This window comes from Phascolarctos cinereus, unplaced genomic scaffold (genome assembly GCF_003287225.1).
Source record: "Phascolarctos cinereus isolate Bilbo 61053 unplaced genomic scaffold, phaCin_HiC Scaffold_726;HRSCAF=1367, whole genome shotgun sequence".
NCBI lineage: Eukaryota > Metazoa > Chordata > Mammalia > Diprotodontia > Phascolarctidae > Phascolarctos > Phascolarctos cinereus.
Genome location: NW_027556098.1, coordinates 173,281,716 through 173,307,393, shown reverse-complemented (window position 1 = coordinate 173,307,393; position 25,678 = coordinate 173,281,716). Strand labels below are relative to the sequence as shown.

The following is a 25,678-nucleotide window of genomic DNA, read 5'->3' as shown; positions in this document are numbered from 1 at the left end:
GCCCACGTGCTGGCTGGCACTGCAGTGCAGAGCTGGAGAGTGCTCCCTGTTGGCCCCTCACGGCGGGTATAAAGTCCCTTCTCTCCTCCATCAGGAAAGGAGCAGGGGGTCCCTTGCTCTTCACCTGACCCCCTAGGACGGTAAGCAGTTGGTGCAAGGGCCGAGGAGGGTATCTAGAGAGAGGCGTCTTCTCGGACGTTTGAGTCCATTTCCCGGAGTCGCCGACTACAAGGCACGCTCCCTCTTTCTTTTTTCTCTTCTTTTCTTTTCCTCCACCTCCTCTTCGTCCTCCTCTTCCAACAGCATCTCCCGCAGCCGGCTCCAGGGGGCAGAAGTAAGCTCTTTTTTCTTTTCCTACCTCCTCGCTCCCCGCCCCCTCCTTTTCCCTCCCCTCCTCTCTGTTCCCCTCCCTTTCTCAGCTCTCCTCTTCTCCGCGCTAACTTTGCCGAGCCCGGCCGGTGCAGAGCTCCAGTGGCTGTTGGGTGGCGGACTGCAGATAGAGGGGTGAGCGGGAGGCTCTGTCCCTCCGCTCCAGACCTTTCCAACCCGCAGCCCCTGTCCCAGCTTCGCGCCGCAGTCTTTGCTTTCTCCGCACTCCCAGGAGAAGACAGGACGATGCCCGGGTCTGGGTTCCAAGTCCCAGCCTCAGCGAGATGGTTGGGCGCGGGGCTTTTGGGTAAGGTCGCCAGCGTTTGGTCTCCTCTAGCGTCCCCATAAGGAGAGGGAGGTGTCACATCAGGAGAGTGTCGCCTGGCATGGGGTAGGTTTGGGGAGGGCGGCGGTCCAGCTATATTCCCAATGCAGGAGCGCAGGATGGTAGCAGTTTCTGTGACCACACAGCTCCGACGCCTGCTCCCCTGCCGAGCGTGCCAAGGCGGCGCCCGCAGACCTCTTCCCCCCTCACCCCTCGCCCTCCACCCCCTAGCCTGCCCACTTCCCACCTCACTCCTTTGCTGCTTCAGACACCTACAGCTTAGAGGCTGTGCTTCGAACCATGGAGGTGGTGGGGAGGGGGCTTTGGGGTAAGCACCGCTGGACACCAGATTTCCACTGTCTTTGCGCAATGGGAGGGCGGAGAAGGGAAGAGAGAGAGAGAGAGAGAGAGAGAGAGAGAGAGAGAGAGAGAGAGAGAGAGAGAGGTGGGTGGAATTCTTATCGCATCTTTAGAGCTGTTTGCAACTTTGTTACAGTGTTACGGTTTGGTCTGGTGGTCACCACTATGCACCAGCAGGGGCTCCTCAGCCCCCACCCCCAACTTTTTTATGCTGGCACCTACAGAGTCTCTGTTTTCCACTTGCATCAGTGCCCACCTTTTGCTGGTTCTTGTCCACTCCTGGCATTCGGAGTGGGATTGGGAAATAGGTGGGGTAGAAAATGGGTGGTGAAGTGTTTCAGGAGCACTTTGGAAGAGTCTACTTTCTTCAAAGACATCCCATTTAAAATTCTTCTACTCTTTTTTTGGGGGGGAGGGGATTGAGATTCTAATATTGAGAAATGACCTATAAGACTGGAAAGAATAAGAGTAAATATTTATTAATATCTCTATCTATCTATCTATCTATCTATCTATGTGATATATGGGGGGTGTCAAACTTTGAGTGATTATGGAATGTTATTTGAATGGAACTTAATATCCTCATAAATCACAGCTGTGCTTCAGAGTAAGCTGAGGCCTCTGACACCTGACAGGGCTCTTCCTGTTGAGCAGATTTTGATTCCATTGGGCTGAGACGCTTAAGGTGGGTGTTACTTCTAAAAACATTGGAGGTTGAAGCCCAAAAGGAAATCGACCAAAGTTTCTACAGATAACTTTTGTACATAGGCTTGTGATTTTGGTCCTGGCCTGGAGTTTCTGCTGAGAGAGTGGGGTTGATGTACTGTTTTCTGAGTCTGGCTTCACTGCTTGGTTCAATTGAGTTTTCCCTGGCTAAAGTGAAGAAATCTGTGTTTCCTCCTATGTTTTTCCCTCTTTTCTTTAGGCACTTTGCTTTACAAATGAGTATGTCATCAGGGCCTTGGGCCCCTGAACTGTACTTTTAGAAGCATCCCACCTTCCATTGCAGGGAGCGAGAGCTCTGTTTTTAAGAGTGCTCAGTCTAAGGTGTAGATTATGCATCTTTTATCATCTTCATCCTACACTAGTTTCATCATGTTGTGGTGGATCCAGGTGGATTTGGCATCAGAAAGACTTGGGTTGGAATCTGGGCTCTTATAGCTGCAAGGCCATGGGTGAGCCACTTATCTTCTCTAGCTTCATTTCCTTAATCTGTAAAATGATACCTAGTCTTGTTATAGTTCTGGTGAAAAGAGAGAAAGTGCCTTGAACCAAGGCTGGATTGGAGATTCCTGGGGGGAAGGAATGGCTAAGGCATGTATTCAATTCATGACCTAAGTTCTAAAGCCAGTTCTGCTACTGACAAACTACGTCATCTCAAGCAAGGCACTTAAGTTCTCTTTTTCCTCATCTCCAAAATAAGGGCATCAGATGTAGATGATCTCTTAGGTCTTATCCATTTCTTAGATGTTGTGCTTCTCAAGGCAAGTCAAGATGTATTTATTAAGTACCAACTGTACTACTCCAGTTCTGAGTCAATAGGATGTAAGCTCCTAGAGTGCAGGCCCTGTTTTTGGTTTTGTATCCTTAGCACCTAGCCTAGTGCCTGACACATAGTAGGTGCTCAATAAATGCTTTAAAAATGGAATTGAATTGAAAGGGAATCATATCACTTTTGTCCCAATAGATTCCCAGATATAGTGACTTCACTCTGATCTACCTTGACAGAGGAGATTCTAGACTTGTCCATTTTTTCTGGAGCATCTATTTTCATCTGAGTCCCAGGGTGACTGAGTCCCAGGGTGAGGGTGTGTGAGAGTGGGGGCAGGAAGAGGCAGGGGTCCCTACAGAGGCATGTAGTGAATGCATTTATACATGTGTGCTCATCTTGATGTTTCTCTCTAAGGGGAGTCCAGCTCTTGTAAGACTTGTTTTGGGGAGACTTAGGGGTCAGAGGTCTGAATTAAATTTTTACTGAATACCATCTCTCCTCACCTCACCCCCAAATCAGCAATAACCCTTCATCTCTTGGAGGTTTCTTAGCATTTGGTTTGAATTTCTCTTATTTCCTAATCATGTCATCATTATTTCTGTATATGACTAGTTTTTTTTTTTATTAAAGGGACCATCCCAGGCTCAATTCTTAAACAGCCCTAATCACTGAATGGGCATTGCCTCAGTCAAAGTGAGAACTAGGAAAGACCTCTGCTTAAAAAGGCCAAGGTCTCCCACTGTATCCAAGGCCATCTCCAGTCACCCTGATCTATATCTTGCCACGGGACCCAGATGGCTCTGTAGGAGAAAGTGAGGTTGGTGACTTTACGTAGCCCTCCCTCACTTAAATCCAACTCACTTGCAAGTCATGGCATCAGCTTCCTGATGTCATGGTCCTCTTCGAGAATGAAGGACAAACCACAACCACATGTGACTAGACTCTGAACTCAATGGTGGCTGAGGCTGGGCCTTATCTCGATTTATTATCTCCTTCAGTGTTCAATGTAATCTTCACATATAGTAGGAATTTAATAAATGTTTGTTGAAACTGGATGCATCTGTGAAGAAAAACCCCATAAGGAAGGGCTCAGTCATTCTTGAGGTCTCAGGGTTCTCTTTGACCTAGTTTTCACCACTCTGTTGGTCCCTCTAACACTACAGCTCTGCCCACAAAACTAGACCTGGGTTCAAATTCCGATTCTGACACTTACTACTCATATGACTTTGGACAAAATACTTAATCTCTCTGGGCTTCATCTTCTACTTGTGTAAAGTAAGGGAGTTGGATTAGATGACCTCTGAGGTCCCTTCTGATTCTAAATTGGTGATCCTTTCAGTCTACAAAGTCATGGCAGATATAGGATAGATATGGCATATGCATCCCTGAGGCTATCAGATTCAAATTTCCACCTTCTCTAGTCCCATCCTATCCTTGGAGATTAGAACTGTATGCCATCCCTGTGGGGACACACCATGATTTGGCACGAGGGTAGGCAAATGTTTTCCATTTAGTTCTGGGGGGAAAAGCATCATGTGATTTCAATTTATCATTACTTAATATCAATGTCCATATCAATGTAACCATTACCACCATATACACTAGGTCGGGCAAGGGATATTCCACAGGCAGCTTGGGTATACTGGGAGCCTTAAATTAAGCTCATTCTTCTTTCCCTATCAAGAGAGCCAAGTGAAATACCAGCAGTTCCAGAGTCTCAAAGCAGTCACCCTAGGGTGAGGATGTAGGAGTCGAGTGTGAGTAGGGAGAAGGGATTTGTCCCTGCCTATTCCAAGTTTAGAAATAAGCTCTGACAGGACTACAGAAATATCCAACTTTAATAGGGAAATTAATATACTTGGGCCCCAGGGGGGTCAGAATCTATCACTGAGAACCAGAAAATGGGTCCGAGGACATTGGGACAGGACTTCTGATGGGGAAGGGACTTTTGGGGCATTGGGATGCAGGGCCAGGCCAAGGAAGGCCCCACTGGGCCCAGAAACAACGGAAAGGCTTCTGCTGCCTCTCCCTAGGCAACCTGCCTGCTTCCTGCCTGCCCCCACGGGCCCTTACCTGGATATAAACAATTCTTGAGACACCCTCACCATGTAACAAAGCTTTGCAAACAACTGGATCCTCCCCTAGGCTACAGAATGGGTAGAGACATTCTCTAACCACCATTAGCTTTCTTTTTCACTTCAGTAGGTGACTAGATGAATGCTTGGTTGTGAGATGACCTGTGGTCCCCAAATGGGCACTGGGACCTTGTCCTCCTAGTCCCAAGTCTCCTATAAGAAATAAGAACAATCAACAGTTCCAACTTCAAGCTTGGGAAACCTTCGACTTTCCCTTCTGGCGTGGCCCTCTCCCTTTCCTTCCTTGAAGTGGAGCTGAGCACTCACTTTCTCCTTAATTGGCTCCTCATTAAGCTCATCCTTTATAAGTACATACCAAGGGAAAGGGGTTTATACAACATAACACCCTAGCAAGTGATAATTAAACACAGATCATAGCAATTAAGCATATGAGGGAAAAAGAACCAGAGAAGAAGGAGGGGTGGGCAGGAAAGATGACTATCAGCACCTTAATTTAGAAGGGGACCCAGGCTCCTTATAAACAGTTTGTCTTCAAGCTGTTAAAAAGGGGGGAGTGAGGAATGGCTCCCTAGGGCAGGGGGAGAGGATTCAGAAATCAATGTGTTTTTTTAAAAGTAGTAATAAGGAAAAAAAAGGGCCCCTTTCCTTCTCCACCCACCATGATCATCTAGGATATGACAGGTCTTTCTTTACCTTTTAAATTTCTACCTATCCTTTAAAACTGAGGGGAAAATGCACCTCTTTCATGAGTCTAACCCGAATTCCTTAGTCAGTAGCTTTCTCTCTCAGACCTCAGAAAAGATTTTACTTTGAACATCTTGAATGCACTTACTATGTGTTAATTTAGATTATAGTTGAATATGTGAGTGAAATTCCTCTGACTAGATTCATAACCACTAGGGAAGGGGATGTGTAAAGTCTCTATCTCCCCTAGCCCAGGGCTCTGCACCCACTCAATGTTTAATAAATATTTACTGACCGAAATGTAAAATCACTTTTATCATGAATTTCCACACTCTGCAGTGGTTGAACCTCTTCAATCTGCTAAATGGGTGTGTTCGGATTCAGTGACTGTCTTCTTTGCTGCTCCTCTCAGGCGACACTCCATCGCCTGACTCCAGGCATCTGTTCCCCATGCCTGGAACTCTCCCTCCTCATCTCCATCTCCTGGCTTCCCTGACTTCCTTCAGATCTCAGCTGCTGGAAGAAGCCTTTCCCAGTCCTCCTTAAGTCTCAGTGCCTTCCCTCTATTGATTACCTCCAATTTATCTTGTATATATCTTGGGGTTTTCCCACTATTTTTTCATTCCTTTAAAAATTTTATTTATTAGTCAGTTTATTTTTCATTTTCAGCATTCACTTTTATAAGATTTTTAGTTCCAAATTTCCCCCCTCCCCTCCCCTCTTCCCAAGACGGTCTTCAATCTGATGTAGGCTTATATATGTTGTTTGTACATAGTTGCTTACACCATGTCTCCCCAATTAGACTATGAGCTCTTTGATAGCAGAGAAGGTGGAAATTTGGATCTGATAGCTTCAGGGATGAATTCCCAGACCTGCCTTTCTGTCCTGAGGAATATTTACTTGTGAAGCTCAAACCTTTTCTTACCAAGGTCCAACAAACCCCTGAGCAAAAAACGACTAGCTTCTCCCAGAATTTTTTCCCTAAGATATATACACTCCCCTTTTTCCTACTTCAGATCAATAGTCCTGGGTCCAGTAGGGTCAGAAAGAGCTGCTGTATACCATACATATGCCATATCTACCATGACTTTGTAGACCAGAAAGTTTATCAATTTAGAACCAAAAGGTCATAATAATCCAGCTCTCTTACTTTATACATGTAGAAGCTGAGGCCCAGAGAAATTAAGTGATTTGTCCGAAGTCACATGTGTAGTAAGTGGCAAAATCAGAATTTGAACCCAGGTCCAGTGACTTGAAATCCAGTTCTTTTTCTTCTGACAGCTTTTTACTACGTAAAAAGTGAAGCAAAAGTATAACTGGACGAAAGAAAAATAAAGCAAAGTAAGGTATTCAGGGCTTAGATTGTACATAGACATCCTTTCTCATTTGAGAGATTGATGAAATGTGGTCCATATTAAAATTCCCTCCCCCACCTTTTTTTGTGCCACAGCATCTTAGTAGTTAGGGGTTCTTCCCCTACTTACCTTCTGGAGCTCAACATTGCAACCCTTTTGTTGGACTGGGTTCCATTTTAGGCCTGGGGCATTCAGTCTTTAGGGCCTGGTTTCTCTATTCCTGTGGAGATTCGGAGTGCAAAATATTGGTGAGTTCACTAGAGTAATCCCCAGTTTGGTACCTAACCATGATTCATAATCTGTGAAAGTATTTTCTTCACTGGAGGTACAGAGAAAGGCAATAAAAATGATCAAGGTTTGGGGGCTACACAATGATAGCAGACTAGATAACAGTCCAAAAAGACTGAGCAAACATATATTAAGGGTTACTAAGTTCTATATATGGGGGATAGAAAGACAAAAATGAAATGGTCCCTGCCCACCAAGAACTTACATTTATTCTACTAGGGGGAAAGAGAATACAATATGTGCTGTACACTAGTAAATGAATACAAGGTAATTAAAAATAATTATACTGTATTTTAACATTCATTTTAAAAAGTGTTGAGTTCCTAATTCTTTCCCTCCCTCCAACCCCTCCCCCACCCATTGAGAAGGCAAGCAATATATCACTTATACATGTGAAGTCATGCAAAACATATTTCCTTATTAGCCATGTTGCAAAAAAAAGAAAGAAACATAAAAAAGCTAGAAAAACATGCTTCAATCCATTCAGAGTTCATCAGTTCTCTCTCTGGAGGTAGAGAGCATTTTTCCTCATGAGCTCTTTGAAATTGTCTTGGATCATTGTGTTGATTACAGTGGCTAAGTCTATCACAGTTGATCATCAATACAAGGTAATTTTGAGAGGAAAGCAGGGCTAATAATAGGGAAGGAGGCAATCAGGAAAGGCCTCCTGGAGGAGGTTGCCCCTAAGCTGCACTTTGAAGGAAGCTTTGGAAAGAGGTGGAATTGAGGAGGGAATGCTTTCCAGACCTGGGAGCCAAACTTGTACAAAGGTATGGGGATGGGAGATGAACCATGACCTATAGAGATAGAAGATATGGCTAAGATGAACCAGGAATTAGCCACCATTTCCTGGAAAACCTGAATCACAGAATCTGAGAGCGGGAAGGGCCTTGGGAGGCCATGTGGTCCCAGCCATTCCTCCTCAACATACTCAAGTAGCCAGTCCAGCTTTTGCTTAAAGCTCTTCTGCATGAAGGATCGTCCTATTCTACTTTTGGACTACTCTCATTGTTAGGATGTTTTTCTGTAACTCACGCCTAAACCTGCCTTGGAGGTGGCTAGGTGGTACAGTGGATAGAGCATTGGGCCTATAGGCAGTAAGACCTGAGTTCAAATCTGTCCTCAGACACTAGCTGTGTGACTCTGGACAAGTCACTTAACCTCCATTTACCTCAATCCACGGGAGAAAGAAACCAGTATCTTTGCCAAGAAAACCCGTGGACAGTATGGTCAATTCGGGTCACAAAGAGGTGGACACAACTAAACAACAACAAACCTACCCTTCCCTTACTTCTGTTGACTTTTTCTACTTCTTCTCTCTGGGGTTAAGAAGAACAAATCTAATTCCTCTTTTAAATGACAATTCTTCAAATACTTGAAGATGGTATCTCATCCCCCCCTGCCCCAAGTCTTCCTATTGGTTGAGAGGGGGTTTCCTTACTGGGAATTGAGGAAATCCCCTCAAATTGCTCTGCTATTTATAATCTTAGAAAGTTGCCTGAGGCATTGACAAGTTAACTAATTTGTCCAGGGTCTAAGTGTCAGGGTACATCTGTGGCAGTCCTTGAATCTGCACCTTCCTGACTCCCAGGACCGTAATCTGGCCACTATTGCACAAGATCTGACAAGTCTTCTCTTGTCCAGGATAAATACCCTAACTTCCTTCAGTTCCTTTCAGTAGATTGCCAGCAACAATTCATATTAATGTAACATTATTCTAAATAACTGACAGTCTCCTTGTGCCCTCATACATGTCTCCCACACAAGACATTTTGAAATAGCATTTACAGGAATTTTGAACAAGGAAAAATGACACATTTCAGGATTCATGTTCTACCTTATCATTCTTAGACAATAATACCTGCTTAATTATTTTTCAGAATACCCCTGAGAATCAGTCTCCTAAAACCACGGAGTCCCTTTTTGACTGCTCTTCCCAAGGGCTCTTCTCCCCTAGCTGGTGACAGGTGACTGGAAATAATCAAAAGGAATGCCTCCCTGGTTCAATACCCTAATCCCTTCAGGAAATGGGAAAAGAGAGCATTGGTTTTAGATAGGTCATAACTCTAATCCTTTTGGGGATGGGGAAAAGCCAAATGACCTTAAGTAGACTGGAGGTATTTCTAGTTCTAAATTTGGTTACCAAACTTAATCCAGTATCAGGTGCCTTAACTTTGTTCTTGACCTTTTACATACTGTCCTAGGAGATAAGGGTTAGGCTCAAGAAGGAAGGAATGAAAGAATGAAGGAAGGAAAGGAGGAAAGGACAAAAGGAAGGAAGGAAGGGAGTGAGGAAGGAAGGAAAGAGGCAAGAAAGGATGAAAGGAAAGAGGGAAGGAAGGAGGGAAGAAAGGAAAGAAGGAAACAAAGATGGAAGAAAGGAAATAAGGAGGGAAGGAAGGATGAAAGAAAAGAAGGAAAGAAAGGAGAAAGGAAGTAAGGAAGAAGTGAAAAAAGGAAGGAAGAGAGGAAGTAAGAAAGGAGGGAAGAAAGGATGAGAGTAAGGAGGGAAGTGAAGAAGGAAAGAGAGAAAAAAAAAGAAAGAAGGAAGGAAAAGAGAAAGGAAATAAGGAAGGAGGGAAGAAACTATGAAAATAAGGGAAAGAAGGAGGGAAGGAAGGAGGAAGAAAAGGAAGAAAGGAAGGAGTGAGAGGAGGAAAGGAAGGAGAGAAGGAAGGAAGGAAAAGAGAAAGGAAGTAAGAAAGGAAGTTTGATAGAAAGAAGGAAGGAGGGAAAGAAACAAGCATTTTTTAAGCGGTTACTGTGTGCCAGGCACAATACTGGACACTGGGGATACAAATGCAAATTCATAGGGGAAAGAGTCCTTGATTTTAAGGAACTCACATTCTAATGGGGGGAGGGGCATGGGGGGAATGACACACACAAAATGAAGCTAGAAAAAAGGTGATGGGTGGGGTCATGGTTTTGAAGTTTACCGGGTAGGAATTGGCCTTAAGGCCAGTCTGGGACCCAGCACAACATGGAAGTCATCAATGGGAGAAGGGGATTTAGTTAATGGATATTCCAGGTTGAGAAGGCTTCAGGAGTGGTTGGACATTCTAGGATGGGATATTCTTTCCTTAGAAACTTGACTAAATACTGATAGAACTTCCTGCCTTCAAATTAGTCCAAAGGCTTTAGGATAATCTTAAAATACTTTCTTAATATTCCTAAGAGGAGGATGGAGTTGGGGTGCTTTGTCTGCTTCCCTGTTGGAGGCAGGTCTTGAACTTAGGCTTTCCTAAGATTCCACATTATCAATACCCTTCCTAAAATGTAGCTCCCAGAGCAGAAAACATACGCTACATGTGGCTTGACCAATACAGAGGATGGTGAGATTCTCATCTCCCTAGTTGTAGGAGCTATGTATCTTTTGATTCAATTTAAGATTACATTAGCTTTGGCCTACTGCATCATCCTGTTGATTCTAATGGAATGTGTTGTTTAGCCATTTTTCAGTTGTGTCTGAGTCTTTGTAACCCCATTTGGGGATTTCTTGGCAATGATACTGGAGTGGTTTTCCATTTCTTTCTCTGACTCATTTTACAGATGAGGAACTTGAGGCAAACAGGGCTAAGTGACTTGCCTAGGATCACACAGCTAGTAAGTGTCTGAAGCTAGATTTGAGCTCAAGAAGATGAGTCTTCCTGACTCCCGGCCTGGCACTCTGTCCACTTTGCCACCTAGCTGCCCATATGAAGCTTCCAGTCCACTAAAATCTCAGATCTTTTTCAGACAAATGACTGTCTATCTATACTTTCCCTTGTAGATTTTTAAAAAATCTAGTCCACATAGTCCAATTTTAAAATTCCTTATTTAAAGGAACAGCCTACAATCAGTCCTTTAAGTTCTCCTGTGTGGGGTTTGGCCCAGTGTTCTAGCCTGTCAAGAACTTTTTTGAATTCTTACTCTGCCATATAATATGTTAACTATCCTTCTCAGCTTTAGATCAACTGAAAATTTGATAAGCATGCCATCCATGCCTTTATAGAAGACCTTGATGAAATTGTTAGCACAAGGTTAAGAACTGATCCCCAAAGATACTTTGCTAGAGACCTACTACCAGGTCCATACTGCAACATTAACGACTGCTGTTTGTATCCAACCATTTACCCAGTTCTGAAATCACTTTACTATTGAAAAGCCACCATATCTCCATTTTGTCCATGTGAATAGTATGAAAGACTGTCAAAGGCTTTGCTAAAATTTAGGTAAACTATCTATTTTGTTGTTCAGGTGTGGCTGTGAATTCTCAGTTGAGGATTCTTTGTGAATCCATTTGGGGTTTTCTTTGCAGAGATGCTAGAGTGTTTTGCCATTTCCTTCTGCAGCTCATTTTACAGGTGAGGAAACTGAGACAAATAGGATTAAATGATTTGCCCAGAGTCATACAGCCGAGAGGTGTCTGAGGCTAGATCTGAACTCAGGAAGATGAGTCTTCCTAACTCCAGGTACTATGGTGCCACCTAGCTGCCTAAGCTATCTATATCTATATCTGTCTCTTAATCTACTAATCTAGTAGTCCTATTAAAAAAAAACAGGTTACTGTGGAAGTCTTTGCAATGATGGCTCCCTTTTCTAGATGTTTACTAGACATCCCTTTGATAATAATACGTTCTAGAATTTTGCCCGAAATAAAAATCATCTTTCTTACTTCTAGTTTACCAACTCTGTTCTGTGTTGGCAGTTTGAGAGGCAAATTTAGGACGAATAATGGGAGGTGCTACTTTTTGCCAGTATAGTAAGCTTATGGAACTCATTACCTCTAAGAAGTGGTGCAGGCTTAAAATCGACAGCATTTCCAGAAGGGCTTAGAGAACTTCATGGATGACAGGTATCGTAGATATGGTAGGGACAATATCCTAACTCTTCCTCCCTTGCAAGTTAGACTAATTTTCCCATAAAAGGTATTGAGATCTTTCTCTTGATGTGGTCTAGATGTGGGCTTAGACTGTTGTCAGTTCCTTGGTATCTGAGTACAAAGCAGCCAGGAAGAACTATGGGGACTTTTGATGCTTGGCTGGTGCATTATGATGGGTAACTTAGGCAAGTAATCTTTGCTCATCTGAATTAACTTGAGGTATCTTTGACACCTATCTTAGATATCCTTCAGCTACAGTTAAGTAAGTCTCTTTTTGTTAACTACTGAATGACTTATTAGGTGGCATAATGGATAGAGTGCTGGACCTGGAGTCCGGAAGATAAGTTCAAATCCAGCCTTAGACAATTCTTAGTTCTATGATCCTAAGCATATCACTTAACCTGTTTGCCTCAGTTTCCTATAAAATGAGGGTCATAATGGCACCCACCTCTCAGGGTTGTTGTGAGGATCAGATAAGATAATATTTGTAAAGTTCTTGACATAGTGCCTGGCGCATATAGCACCTATAACATAGATGCTATATAAATGTTAGCTATTATTATTAATTTTATTCCAAAAGCTAAGCCGAAACTATCAGGGGACTGGCTTGAGTTAGGCCCAACCTAGACCAGAAGGTTATCAAAAGAGACTGGAGATGCTTGGGTTGGAGTCTGGAGAGATGTGAGTTCCAATACTAGTTCTGACACAGCTGTATGAAGTTGTTATTTCACATGAACTTCAGTATTTTCACCAAGAGATTGTGGACAGTGATACACGTATGACCTATCTCACAAGTGTGTTGTGAGGAAAGTTTGTATACTTTACAGGACTGTAGAAATGTGACTTATTATTGCAACTAATATTGGACTTCCGTCCATGTTCCTTTGAGGTCTGTGGCAATAAGGACATCTCAACCCATCAAATAGCCATACATGTACACACACACACATAAAATAAATTTACATATCTATATGACAATTTTTGTGAGGAGGACCAGCATCTGAGGGGATTAGAAAAGGCATCATGTAGGAGACTGAGGCACAGGAGCTGAGCTTTGAAGGAAACCAGGGTCATAGGGCCTAACAGTGAAAGACAATGAGGAAGTGCATTCTGAGCCTGGAGGACAGCGTGTACAGGAACAAGGAGACAGAAGATAAAATGTCAGCTTGGCTGAAATGTTGCTTCTCTTCACTGTCAAAGAGTGTGCAGTCTTTGGTTGGATGGACTCTAAGCCTGATGCAGGAGGCTTTCATATACATGGGAATAGAGATTTAGAATTAGAAAGAAGACCATTTAGTCCTATCTCTTAATTTTACAGATGAAGAAACTGAGGTAGAAAGAAGTTTAATTGACATGCTCAAGGTCCTTCGTGCAGTAAGTTGCAGATCTTTTTTCTTATTTTTGCCTCTGGGTAAGCCTATAAGTTAAAAGAGGGATTGTTATTATGCCTAGTTTGTGGATGAGGAAACCAGACAAGGACGCATAATGGTTTATCTAAGGTCAACCGGGTGGCAGGATGAGAAGTAGACCCCATGGGAAACTTAGTGCTTTTTTTGCACAAGCCCAGGGTTCTTTCTGCTAGATCACAACTCCTTAAGCCCCCCACTTCGTGCAACTTTCATTCACATTTATCAGTTTATCTGGTTAGCTGGACCTGACAAGACATAGAGAAATAGTGGTTGAGGAGGCAGAACCCTGAAGATTTTTTTTCTCCTCAGATTCTGTATATTGCTTGCCTGCACCTCTCCTTTATACTAAATCACGCTTTCCCTCGCTTGTATTACTTATGTGAATATGTCTCATTTCATAGTATAGTCAGTCAAGAAGCATTTATTAAGCATCTACTATGTGCCAGGCACTGTGCTAAGTGCTGGGGAAACAAAAAGAGGCAAAATATAGTCCCTGGCCTTCAAGGAGCTCACAATTTTGGAAAGGACCATACATCTGGTTTTACAGATGAGGAAACAGCCTCAGAGAGATGAAATGGCTTTTTCCAAGGTCACCTAGCTAGTAAGGAGAAGAGCTGGGATTTGAACCCAGGTCGTCTAATTCTTAAATCGAGAAAGTTGTAGTTGTGCACTATGCCATGCTAGCTCCCAGAATTGGATCATAAGTGTCTAGAGAGCAGGGTCTGTTTTACATTTCCTCTATATCCTCCATATCTACACAATGCTTGACACAGAGTAGACCTGTAACAAAGGTTGAATTTGTTGAAAAGGTTCATCTTTTGGGACTCAGAAATAACCCTGCTTGAAGGGACATGGGAAGGGCAGCCTAGGTTCCTGCTTTTGTCCCCCCAGAGTTGTTACTTGGCCTTTTATTTCCAAGGTGTTCTCTGTCATTTAGAAACCACCTCTCAGCTTATCCCTCTCCTCCTCCAGGCCTTGGTGGAAACAGAAATGATTGGCTCTGGAAACCCTGAATGTATTACAGATAAGTCATCCACCTAAACACACAGGAGTCAGGCAGCAATATGCACTCTTCTGTATTGAGACTCAAAGAAATTGCTTCCTCATCTTTAAAGAGATAGTGCAGCCTCTGTTGCAGTCACTCCAATTTCCCCCTTTTCCCTCTCGTTCTATGCGCTTACGGGGACTGGGATGGTTTCATTTGGGTATAAGGTTGCACTCTGTGGGAAAAGAAATCTGGTCTCAGAGTTGAGTATCCCTTCTTTTCCAGGGGGTTCCTCATAGCTCTTGGATGTTCACCTGGGCCAGCTGGAACAGATCTCTTCCAGAGATGCAGCCATTATGGATTTTGCAGCATCTTGGCTCCTCTAGCTCTGTGTCAGAAGGATGATGGAGAGAATGGAGGCCTCTGGTGAGAAAAGCTGAAACCTACTGTTAGAAGATCATCTGCTAGAGGCAGCTTTGGGCTTGCTCCTGGAAACAGGAGCTGGGGGAAGGCAAGGAGTGCATCTTTGCCCAAACAGCATCATCTGTCTGGCTTAACTGTTCCCAGGTCCCTTTGGGAACAGAGGTGAAAGGAAGCCCTGGTCAGAATGTCGTGGATTTTAAAATTGCCATGTATTTAGCTAATAACAAAGGATAACAGGCAAAAAAAAGTGGTGTTCTGAAAGAGCATTGGCCTAGAAGTCAGGAAACTGGATCTACTATTAATAAGCTATGTGATACTGGAGGGGATGTGTGTGTAGGGCTGTGGGGCGACGAGATGATGTCTAGGATGACTCATTTACTAATGTTCTGTAAAGGAACGCAAAGCCAGCAGGGTGAAAAGCAGATTTTTACTGAACAGTGTTTATCTTTCTCACCTGTACCGGTTCACATGGTTGTTCAAAAATATTTAATAACATTGATCTGAGACTGGAAGACACTCAAGGTAACATCTAAAGTCCTTTCATCTTCATTTCAACTGTTTTTCAGTTGTGTCCAACTCTTTTTTTTTTTTTGGTTAGGCAGTGGGGTTGAGTGACTTGCCCAGGGTCACACAGCTAGTAAGTGTTATGTGTCTGAGGCTGGATTTGAACTTAGGTCCTCCTGAATCCAAGGCCGGTGCTCTATCCACTGCACCATCTAGCTGCCTCTGTGTCCAGCTCTTTGTAACCTCAGTTGGGGTTTTCTTGGCAAAGTTTGCCATTTGCTATTCCAGCTCATTTTACAGATGAGGAAACTGAGGAAAAGAGGGCTTAGTGACTTACTTAGGGTCATCCAGCTAGTAAGTGTCTGAGGCTAGATTTGAACTCAGAAAAATGAGTCTTCCTGACTCCAGGCCTGGCCACCTAACTGCCCATCTTACAGATGAGGAAAAGCTACACCATAGAAGAGAGATGTGTCCAAGGGCACACAGGTACAAGTGGGAGAGCTGGGATGGTAAAGTATAAGTAAGGAGCACTTGGCTTTGGAATTCAAGAACCTGGGAGTTCATATGCCACCTCTGGCATTTACTATCTATGTGACCTTGGGCAAATCATCTAGTTTCTGACCACCTTGGTTTCTTCATCTGTAAAGTGAAGGAGCTAGATGAAATTACTCTAAGGTGGGTCCCAGCTTTAAATCTGTGCTCCTATGGAAATCAGTTCTGATGCTCCCAAATTTTGTTATGGCTCCTCTACTTAGATGCTCGCTTTCATTGAACATCTATGTGACCTTGGGCAAGCCACTTAACATCCTTGGGCCTCAGCTGCCTTATCTGTAAAAGAAGGGTAGTTGTACTACATGGCCTTTTATTTCCCATATGACCTACTAGATGTTCAGCACCATATTCTTTTTCTTCTTGACTTCCTTTCTCTTCCCCTCCTTCCTCCTCTTCCTCCTTCCTTTGGTTTTCTTCTTGGACAGGGAAAGAGGAAATAGCAGGATAGATTCAGGCTAGATATAAGCAGGAATTGGACAGTGAGGATTGTTAAGTCCTGGGATGCCCTGTTTAGGGACGTATACACACACACACACACACACACACACACACACACACGCACGCACGCACAGAGACAGAGGAAGAAACAAGAAGACACCCAAAAATATATCAGGAAGAGAAAGGGGGAAAGTGAGAAGTTGGTGGCTAGGGGAAATCTGAGGGTGTTAGTGACTCGAGTTGCAATAAATTCCTAGCCGCGGGAGTTCTCTCGGGGCCATTTGTGCAGAAGCGTCTGTTTGGGGGAATTTCTGCATCATTCGAGGACCTTGCTTCCTTGACTTCCTAGCAATAAATTGTTTGTTCACAGCCATGCAGCCCCAGCCCTCTGGGAAATAGTAAAGCAAGGGTAAAGACTCCCCAAACCTCTCCTGTAACTCCCTAACGCAGTCTTTGCAGACTTGCCACAAGTGGCTTACAGATGTGCACGGGCCTGGGTCTGACTGAAGAACCCATGTTCCCAGATCCCTCTCGGTAGGCCTTGGCCCTCGGCACCAAAGGCAGAGCTAGGCTGCCCGCTCTGGAATTCAGAGCAGATAAACCAAAGGCTTTGCCGGGGTTCAGGGGGGTGGGAAGCTAGGCGCTCCGGTCTTAGGGAGTCCTGGCTGACTGGTGGAGATCCTGGACCCTAGAAGAGTGGAAATAAACGACTTGGCGCAATAGACAGAGCCTGGAATTTGAAGGCATGGTTTAGGTTTAAATGCTGGCTCTGCTCCTTTCTCGCTGTGGGTCTTTGGACGAGTCACTCGTATTCCTTGGGCCTCACCTTCTTCATCTGCAAAATGAGGGAGTTGGACCAGATGGCTGCGGCGAACTCTTCTACTTTTAACTCCTGGGATGCGATAGAAAGAGGCGGGGGCAGCTAATCAGAGTGAGAGACCGCGAACAACTCTGTCCCGTTTTGGAAAGGGAATTCCAGGGGAAGGGCGAGTTAAATGTCACCGGGAGGGCCTGCGGCCCGGGCCAGAAGGGGAGGGCGGCCTCCGAGAGCGTCTCTGCTGCAGGAGTCAGGCGAGGACAGCCGCCTCCACCTCCCCGGCCCGATGCAGGTTCACTGAATCAGCGCAGCCAGCGCGGGAGGGATTGCGCTGACTTGATTAATCCTTTCCCGAGGCTGGAGGGCGGCCAGCCTCTCTCCGAGCTCAATGCGGCACTCAAGTAACCGCCCGGGATTCCTGGGCAAACCCTGTGAGAAAGAGAACAGCCCCTGGTGCTGGGGGGCTGCTGGCCCGCCTTCGGGCTATTGGAGCCCGGGCTGTGTCCGGACTCCACCCCGAAGGCCTGGGGATTGTGTGGTGGACAATGTGAGGCGTCTGCAGCCAAGGGAGTTTGGGGTGCGTCTGTGAGGCCAGGTGGACATAACGGTTACAAGTTGCATTCCTGATTTGCCTTCCATCCTCGGAGGGTGCTCTTCCCTTCCCTCCATCCCTTCATTTTTTTTTCTCCTTTTCTCTTTTTGTCTTGTTTTTTGTTTTTTTTTCCTTTCGTTTTTTCTTTTGTTTTCTTTCTTTTTTTTTCTTCATTGCTTCTTTTCCTCTCTCTCTTCCTCCAAGAAACTCTATCTCCTTCCCCCTTTTCTGCTTTCTCACTCTCTTGGCTTCCTCCTGGTGTTGTGGAATGAACTTGAAACCACAGGACCTGAGTTCAAAGGGTTGAAGGCTCTGCTAACTTACCATCTGTGTGACCTTGTTCAAATCATCTACCTTCTCTGGGTTTCAGTTTTCTAATCTGTAAAATGAAGGGGGCTAGACTAGAACACTTCTAAAGCAGTCTTGTAGATCAAGACACATTTTAAAAAACGAATGTTAAAAATTGTTTTAACATGTAACTGGAAGAAATTAAATATTAACAATAACAACAAAAGAGCTAGAAGAGACCTATGATCAAGGGTGGAGTCCCAATGCTTTCACTAATTAGCTTTGTGACCTTAGGGAGGTCACTTTGGGGCCTCAGTTTTCCGCTCTATAAAATGGAGGTAATAACACTTGTGTCACCTATCTAGAACAAATGAGAATATACATGTTAAGTGTTGTTTAAGCGTTGTTTTAACATAAAGTATTATTATCTACTCTCCTTAGCTATTTTCCTGGTAGTTTGGGAGATTAGAGTGTTGGACCTGGAGTCAGAAAGACCTGAGTTCAAATCCTAGCTGTGTGACCCTGAGCAAGTCACTTAATCTCTGTCCCTTTGGGGGTCTCAGTTTCCCCATTACAAAATGGGGATATTAATAGCACTTACCAACCAGGGTGGTTGAGAAGGTCAAATGATAATATTTGTAAGGCATTTTGCAAACTTTAAAGTGCTACATAAATATTAGCTCTTTGTTTCCTTGGAACAAGGGTAAAAGTAATAGCTAATATTTATAGAGCACTTTACAAAGCACTTTCTTTGCAACAACCATGTGAGAAAGGTAGAACAAGTATTATTCTCATTTAACAGATGAGGAAACCAAAGGTCAGAGAGATTAAGTGATACCCAGCTCACACAGGCCAAACTGGGACTCCCTGTATGTAGGTCCTTTGACTTTCAGTTCAGTGCTCCTCACTCTGATAATAATAATAATAATAATAATAATAATAATAATAATAGTAATAATAATAATTTCCATGATGTCAGGCCCCTGGGGCTTAGCATCCACATCATGGAACAGCGCTTACTGAACTTGGAGTCAAGAGAGGTTGGGTTCCAATCTTGCCTCCAGGATGCTTGAGAGCCACATGGCCAAGGAAAAGTCACTTAGTCTCTCTGAGACTAAAGTGGGGATAATAACTGCAGCTACTTATTTATGAGGATTTTTGAAGATCAAATAAGTATCTAACCAATTTCTAACTGGTTTTGAAACTCTTTAAGATGTTATTATCAACAACAACTTTTCCCCAGATGCCTCTTCCTTTCATTCTTTTAGGAATATAACTAGTATGCTGAGTTGACCTTTATTGGCAAATGTCCATTTCAACTAAAAGCATCTATATATAGTGCTTTAAGGTTTGCAAAGCATTTTACAAATGTCATCTCATTTTTGTTCCCACAACCACCTTGGGAGGTAGGTGCTATTATTATCCCCATTTTACAGATAGGCAAACTGAAGTGACTTGCTCAGAGTCAGAGATTGGATATGAACTGAAGTCTCCCTAATTCCAGGTGTCAGGCTCATTTCCTGTATCTCCAAGCTCTAAGTATAAAGCACTTACCATGTCCAGGCCTTCCGCTAGGTGGGGGTAGGGATAGATACAAAGGTGAAGAATAACATAGCTCCTGACTTTATGGATCTTGTAATCTACTGAGGAGGAGAAGACTTGTACACAAATAAATATGAGACATGACAGAATGTGATGGGGGCCCAGGGGCAACCCCAAGTGCTGAGAGAAATTTGAGGATACAGAGATCCCTTTTAGCTGAGGGGATTAGACAAGGCTTCCTGGAGGAGGTGATATATGAGCCGAAGGGAGGAAGAGAAGTATTGCACAATGTCCTCAATATAGAAGGAGCCTTGAAGGCTCCCCTGGGCTTTGTGGGCTCTCCATTAGCTTCCTGCCCTTCCTTGGAAATCTTGGCCCCTGGCCCCAGAGAATACTTTTTTTGGTTGCTATTTTCTAGTCACTTCCATTCCCATGGAACCCCACTTAGAAGCCTGCATCCTCTTGGTCATAGAATTTAGAGCCAGAAAGAACTTTAGAGATCATCTAGTCTAAGTTTAAAAAAAAAATTAAATTACATTTGTTTATTTTGTTACATTTTAAATTCCCAACTGTCTCCCTCCTTCCCTCTGCACTCTGTGCTGCAGAAGGCCATCATTCACACACACACACACACACACACACACACACACACACACACACACACACGATATACACAATATGTATATATTTGTGTGTATTATCCTATATATATATATATATATATATGTATACATATATACATATCTGTATATCCTATGCATGCTTCCATTTATCAGTTCTTTCTTTGAGGTGGTTAGCATCTTCCTTCATAGGTCCCTTGTAGTTAAGTTGAATATTTATAATATTCAAAATGACTTAGTTGTTCAAAGCTGTTCTTACAACAATAGTGCTCTTAACTGTGTGTAAGTGTATTCTCTTGGTTCTGCTCATTTCATTCTTCATTATTTCAGCATTTTTTTTTTTGGTGAGAGCAATTGGGGTTACGTGACTCACCCAGAGTCACACAGCTAGTGAGTGTTATGTGTCTGAGGCCGAATTTGCATTCAGGTCCTCCTGACTCCAGGGATGGTGCTCTATCCATCATGCATGTGTTTTCATCAAAATCAACTCCGGGCCACAGGTTCCCCACCCCTGAACTAGCTCATCATTTCTCACAGAACATAGTTTAGGGGTTATTAACTTTTTTTGGGTCATAGACCCTTTGGTATCCTGGTGAAGCCTAAAGACCTCTTTTCAGAATAATGGGTTTTAAATGCACAAAATAAAATGTAGAATTACAAAGGAAACCAATGGTTAACGAAGATAAAGGTGTAATTTTTCTCCCAACAAGTTCACAGTCTCCCTGAAATATCTTCATAGACCCCCAAGTGGGTACCTGGCTGTCAGGTAAAGAACCTCTGATTTAGTCAACTCTAACATTTTATAGATGAGGGGAAGTAACTTGCCCAAGGTCACTCAGGTAAGTTAGCAGCAGGGCCAAGCTTGAACCCAGGCCTGCTGGCTCCAAGTTCAGTGTACTTTTCATAACATACTACCTCTCAGTAGGTAGACCAGTTATAATAATAAAAGGTAGAGGTGATGAGGACCTGAACTAGGGGGCAGCAGTTTGAGTGTAAAAGAAAGGTATAGATATCCAAATTCACACACCATCTAGGACAGGGGTTCTTAACCTTTTTTTATGTGTGTCATGAGCCCTATTGGCAGTCTGGTGAAACCTATGGACTCTGTTTCAGAAAAAAAGTATTTCTAAATGCATAAAATAAAATGTATAGAATTGCAAAGGAAATGGAAGGTTAGTGAAAATAAAAATATAATTTTTTTCCCCATGCAAGTTTGTAGACTGAAATATCCATAAACCCTTTGGGTTCTGTGGACCCCAGGTTAAAAACTTTTGACCTAGGGCAAAATTGCTGAAAAAGAATCAACAGGACTGAACATCTCATTAGATATGGTGGGGAAGAGGGAAGGAGTTATGAGACAAGTGGGGGGAGAGACAAGCATTTAATAATGTGCCAGGTGCAGTGTTAAATACTTTGTAATTATTATCTCGTTTAATCTCCACAGCAACTCTGTGAGGTTAGGTGCTGTTATTATACAGTTGTGGAAAATGAGTCAAACAGAGTTTAAGTGGTTTATCCAGGGTCACACTAGTAAGTGTATGAGGCTGTATTTGAACTCAGGTCTTCCTGACTCCAGGCCGAGCTCTCTACTCATTTGTACCTGGCTGACTGGGAGCATGGTGGTGCCACCAACAGAAAGAATTCTGCTGGGGGAGGTGAGAAGTTCGGTTTTAGATATGCTGAGTTTGAGGTGCCATGTGGAGCGCCCTAGAGAAATACCTTGTAAGTAGTTGGAGGCACGGGACTGTAGTGAAAGGGAGAGATTGAATGAAGCACATACAGATTTGGGCTATATTGGGGTGATGATTGAAGCCATGGCAGCTGGTGAGATCTCTCTGGAAAAGAGTTTAGAGAAAGGCCACCAGTTCCTACACTTAGAAGGTTGAAGGAGGAAGATGAAGAAACTAAGAAGGAACAATCAGGTGACGCGGGTGAAGAGTCATTTGCCTTCACCTTTTTTCCTCTTGATCTGTTTTTAGATTTGGGGTTTGAGTTTGAGGGTAGCACCATGGGTAGTAGTAACCTACTTGCCTCCAACATTTCCAGACTTTGGGAAGCCCTATTCTCATTGCCCTACTGCCGGCCCAGCGCCTTGTTTATCTGGGTTGGGGCGACCCCTGGTGGCTATTTAGAAGTTCAGAGGTTTCTGCCTATACAGAAGACCAAGCCAGCCCATTGTGCCTAAAATCCAAACCGAGAATAGGACCTAGCTCCTAGGACAATTGTTCTTAAGTCTTTTTTCTGGGAGTCAGGTCTTCCAGACTGTTTCCTTGTTGTCCTTTCATCAACAGCATGATGGGTTTGCTGAACAGTGAGGTCCCTTTCTGGGTCTCGGTGTTCTCAGTCCCCTAAAGTAGAGAAGTTAGTCCTGGCCTTTTGCCCATGCTCTGGGGTGTGAAAAGAAGATTTGTTTGGATTCCTGAAAAGAGAGGGGATAAAATCTTCCTCCCAAGCCCAGCTTATGTCTGGGGCTTCCTTCAGCTCAGATTCTGATTCTCAGATTCAGGTTCTGACTCCCTGGAAGCAAGAGGCCTCTCTGAACTGTGGTGTGGGGGTGAGGGCTGCATGACCTTCCCTACAAAATCCCTGAGCTTCTGCTTTAACAACTGCAATGAGACAAAATTAACCTTCTTGTGAGAAGCAAACAGTTCGTTCTGAATGATTAGAAAGCAGCATGTCAGAAGCATTGTCATGTGGCCGTTGGATCAGAAGACACGGGTTAAAATGCTGGCTTTGTCTCTTGATAACTGGCCATTTAAGTATTTCTGGGTTTCAGTTCCTCATCTGACAACGTTTCTCTTGATGATTTCTGGACTCCCATTCAGCTCCAACATTCTATGGAGGTTATTCCTCGCATTGAGCTAAAACCTGCCTCAGCAGCTTTTCACCCATCGTTGGTTCTGGTCTCTTCTATAGAGCATAGCGCCTCAGACATAGGAGGCACCTAATAAATGCCCGTGGACTTGACTCAACATAATTAAATCCAGAGTATTACCTGGATCTAGTACTGCCAGGGATTACCTTCTAGAAACCCTCCCAAAAGCTTCCCTTTCTAACAAATATTTATTATCGACTGTGTGTCAGCCTCTGGTTTTTGGAAAGTCAATCTGTTTGTATTCTTTGATTTTTAGGCCAGTGGGCAAAATTTCTGGAATGTCAGGCTAATGGTACTTTTCAACACATGTACTCTCACCCACACCCACACCCACATACACACATAGAGGAAAAGAAAAGTACCCCAAAGGGTAGACTCTCCAACTTCCAGGACTTCTCTGATTGTTCTTTGCTGGAATTGAGCCTCCACTGTGATCCTTTTCTTTCTATTTTCCTTAGGAATAGCTTTCCTCCTGTTCCCTTGTTCCCTGACCCTGGAAGTATCTGTGGGGAAAGCTACCACCATTACAGCTGTAAATGGAACAAATGTCCTGCTGCCTTGTACTTTCTCCACCTGTATGGGCTTTGAAAACCTACAATTCTGGTGGACATTCAATAACTCAGAGGAATTCAAGAATGTGAGTATTCTTGGGACAAGAGAGGAGAGAGACTGTGGTGGTGGTGGTGGTGGTGGTGACCAGAGATTGGGAGGGAGAGGATGGGGTAAAGCCCTTTTCTGCTCTGTCCTGCTTTTCCCCTGTGTCCCATGGAACCTTTGTTTCAAAGCCCTTCTAGGCTTGGGCAGGGAACACACTGGGATTTCTCATTCCTCTGATCAGTCCTTTTTTTCTTTTGTTTTCTCGTGAGCTAGACAGGCATTTGTCACCTTGGTTGTGTCAAAATGAGGTACTTTTACCGCATTTGCCCAATGGTTGGGAAGGAGGACTGAGGAGATGGATAGAATCCTGGAATCTTAGCTTTTGTGTCAACCTTAGAGTTCTTCTGGTTCAATTCCTACCTGAATCCTGGACAAGATATAAACAGGTTAGGGTTTGAGTTAGGTAAATGGAATAATTTTTATAGCCAGATAAGGCTGTGTAGTCTCTACTTCCAGAGTCTATCTTTACTGGTTCAGATGATGTTCTGTCCAGAAACAGAAGGTTGGTCGCTAAGATTTAGCCTCTTCTGATTCTTCCTTGGTTTCTGGGGTTTTCTCTCTTTTCCTCTGTCTCCCCATAGCTGCTGGATGGGACAGTGAAGAATGAAAAGTCAGAACCAAAGATTAGGTCAAACATCGACCCATCACGCATTGAGATGGCTGGCTCTGTCAAGGAAAAAAAGAACAACATCTCGATTTTGATTCTTAACCTAGAGTTCTCAGACAAGGGAAAGTACACTTGCCGTGTGAAAAATCCCAAGGAGAAGAACGCCCAGCATGAAGCTACGATCTCTCTCATTGTTGTTGACAAGTGTATGTGATGGGGATGGTGGAGGTGGAGCCTCTGGGGGTGATGGTGGGAGGAGGAGAAGGCAGGGCAACAACTCATATTTATATAGCATTTTATTTTTATTTTTGTTTTTTGTTTTTGTTTTTTGCTAGGCAATGGGGTTAAGTAACTTGCCCAGGGTCACACAGCTAATAAGTGTAATGTATCTGAGGCCAGATTTGAACTCAGGTCCTCCTGCCTCCAGGGCTGGTGCTGTATCCACTGGGCCACCTAGCTGCCCTTTGGATGTCATTTTATTTTATTTTATTTTTTAATTTTTTTAGCTAGGCAATGGTTAAGTGACTTGCCCAGGGTCACACAGCTAGTAAGTGTTATGTGGTTAGATGGCATTTAAAAAAAACCTCTTTTCTCAGAAACAATCCTACATTCTTAGAACAAGTTCTTTTGTTCCCATTTTAAAGACGAGGAAACTGAAGCCTGCAGAAGGGAAATCATTTTTTCAAGGTCGTATCAGTTGTGTATAGAACAGTCAAGACTCAAACTTAGGATAAATTGCTGAATTTGAAGTCAAGAAAACCTCAGTTCAGATCCATTCTTAGATACTTACTAGCTATGTAACCCTGAGCAAGTCACTTAAACTCTCTTAGCCTCAGTTTCCTCATTTGTAAAATGGGGATAATAATAACACTTTTATCCCAGGGTTGTTGTGAGGGTAAAATGAGATAACATTTGTAAAGCACTTTATAAGCCTTAACGCATTATACAAATGTTAGAAAACTATACTATATTTATAAGTATGCTGTTAAGTGTTTAATAATCAGATCTCTGAAAAGCATGATGTGCTTTAAAGTTTAATCTGCTTTATTAAACATTTCTCCATCACTTTCTTAAGTCTAGACATTCAACACTACAACAAATCAGGCCCTGATTTTGGAGGTGCAAATGCTCACAGTGAAAATGTAAGGCCCAGCTCTCTGGAGCCTATAAGACCTGGCTGCAGCCCCCCCACTGACTATAGCGCTGTTAGATTTTTCTCCTATCCTGGCCTTGTCATCATCCTTACTGTCAAAAAGAGAAAATGACATGTAGGATATTAGAATTGTAGAATATTTGAGCTCATCTTGTCCAGCCCCATCTTCTCATTTTATGGATGAGAAAACAGACTAGTATATAGTTAGTGGCTGTTATTCAATCATTTATTGGTTCTGTGCCTACTATGGTCATACAGCAATCCTGTTCACTTAAACACTACATACACACACACACACACACACACACACTCTCTCTCTCTCTCTCTCTCTCTCTCACACACACACCCACACACACACCCCCAACAACCATAAAGAAAATTAACTT

General features: G+C 43.4%; 1 protein-coding gene across 1 annotated transcript in view; it reads left to right on the top strand.

Moving 5' to 3' along the window:
• Nucleotides 1–429: 429 nt before the first annotated feature.
• SCN4B (sodium voltage-gated channel beta subunit 4) overlaps nt 430–25,678 on the top strand; it is a 35,811-nt gene continuing 10,562 nt past the window's right edge. The window contains exons 1-3 of the mRNA XM_020984766.2: nt 430–676; nt 23,334–23,512; nt 24,114–24,345. Of these exons, the coding sequence (XP_020840425.1) occupies nt 616–676; nt 23,334–23,512; nt 24,114–24,345 (472 nt within the window). The 5' untranslated portion in view covers nt 430–615. The remainder of the gene's footprint in view (nt 677–23,333; nt 23,513–24,113; nt 24,346–25,678) is intronic.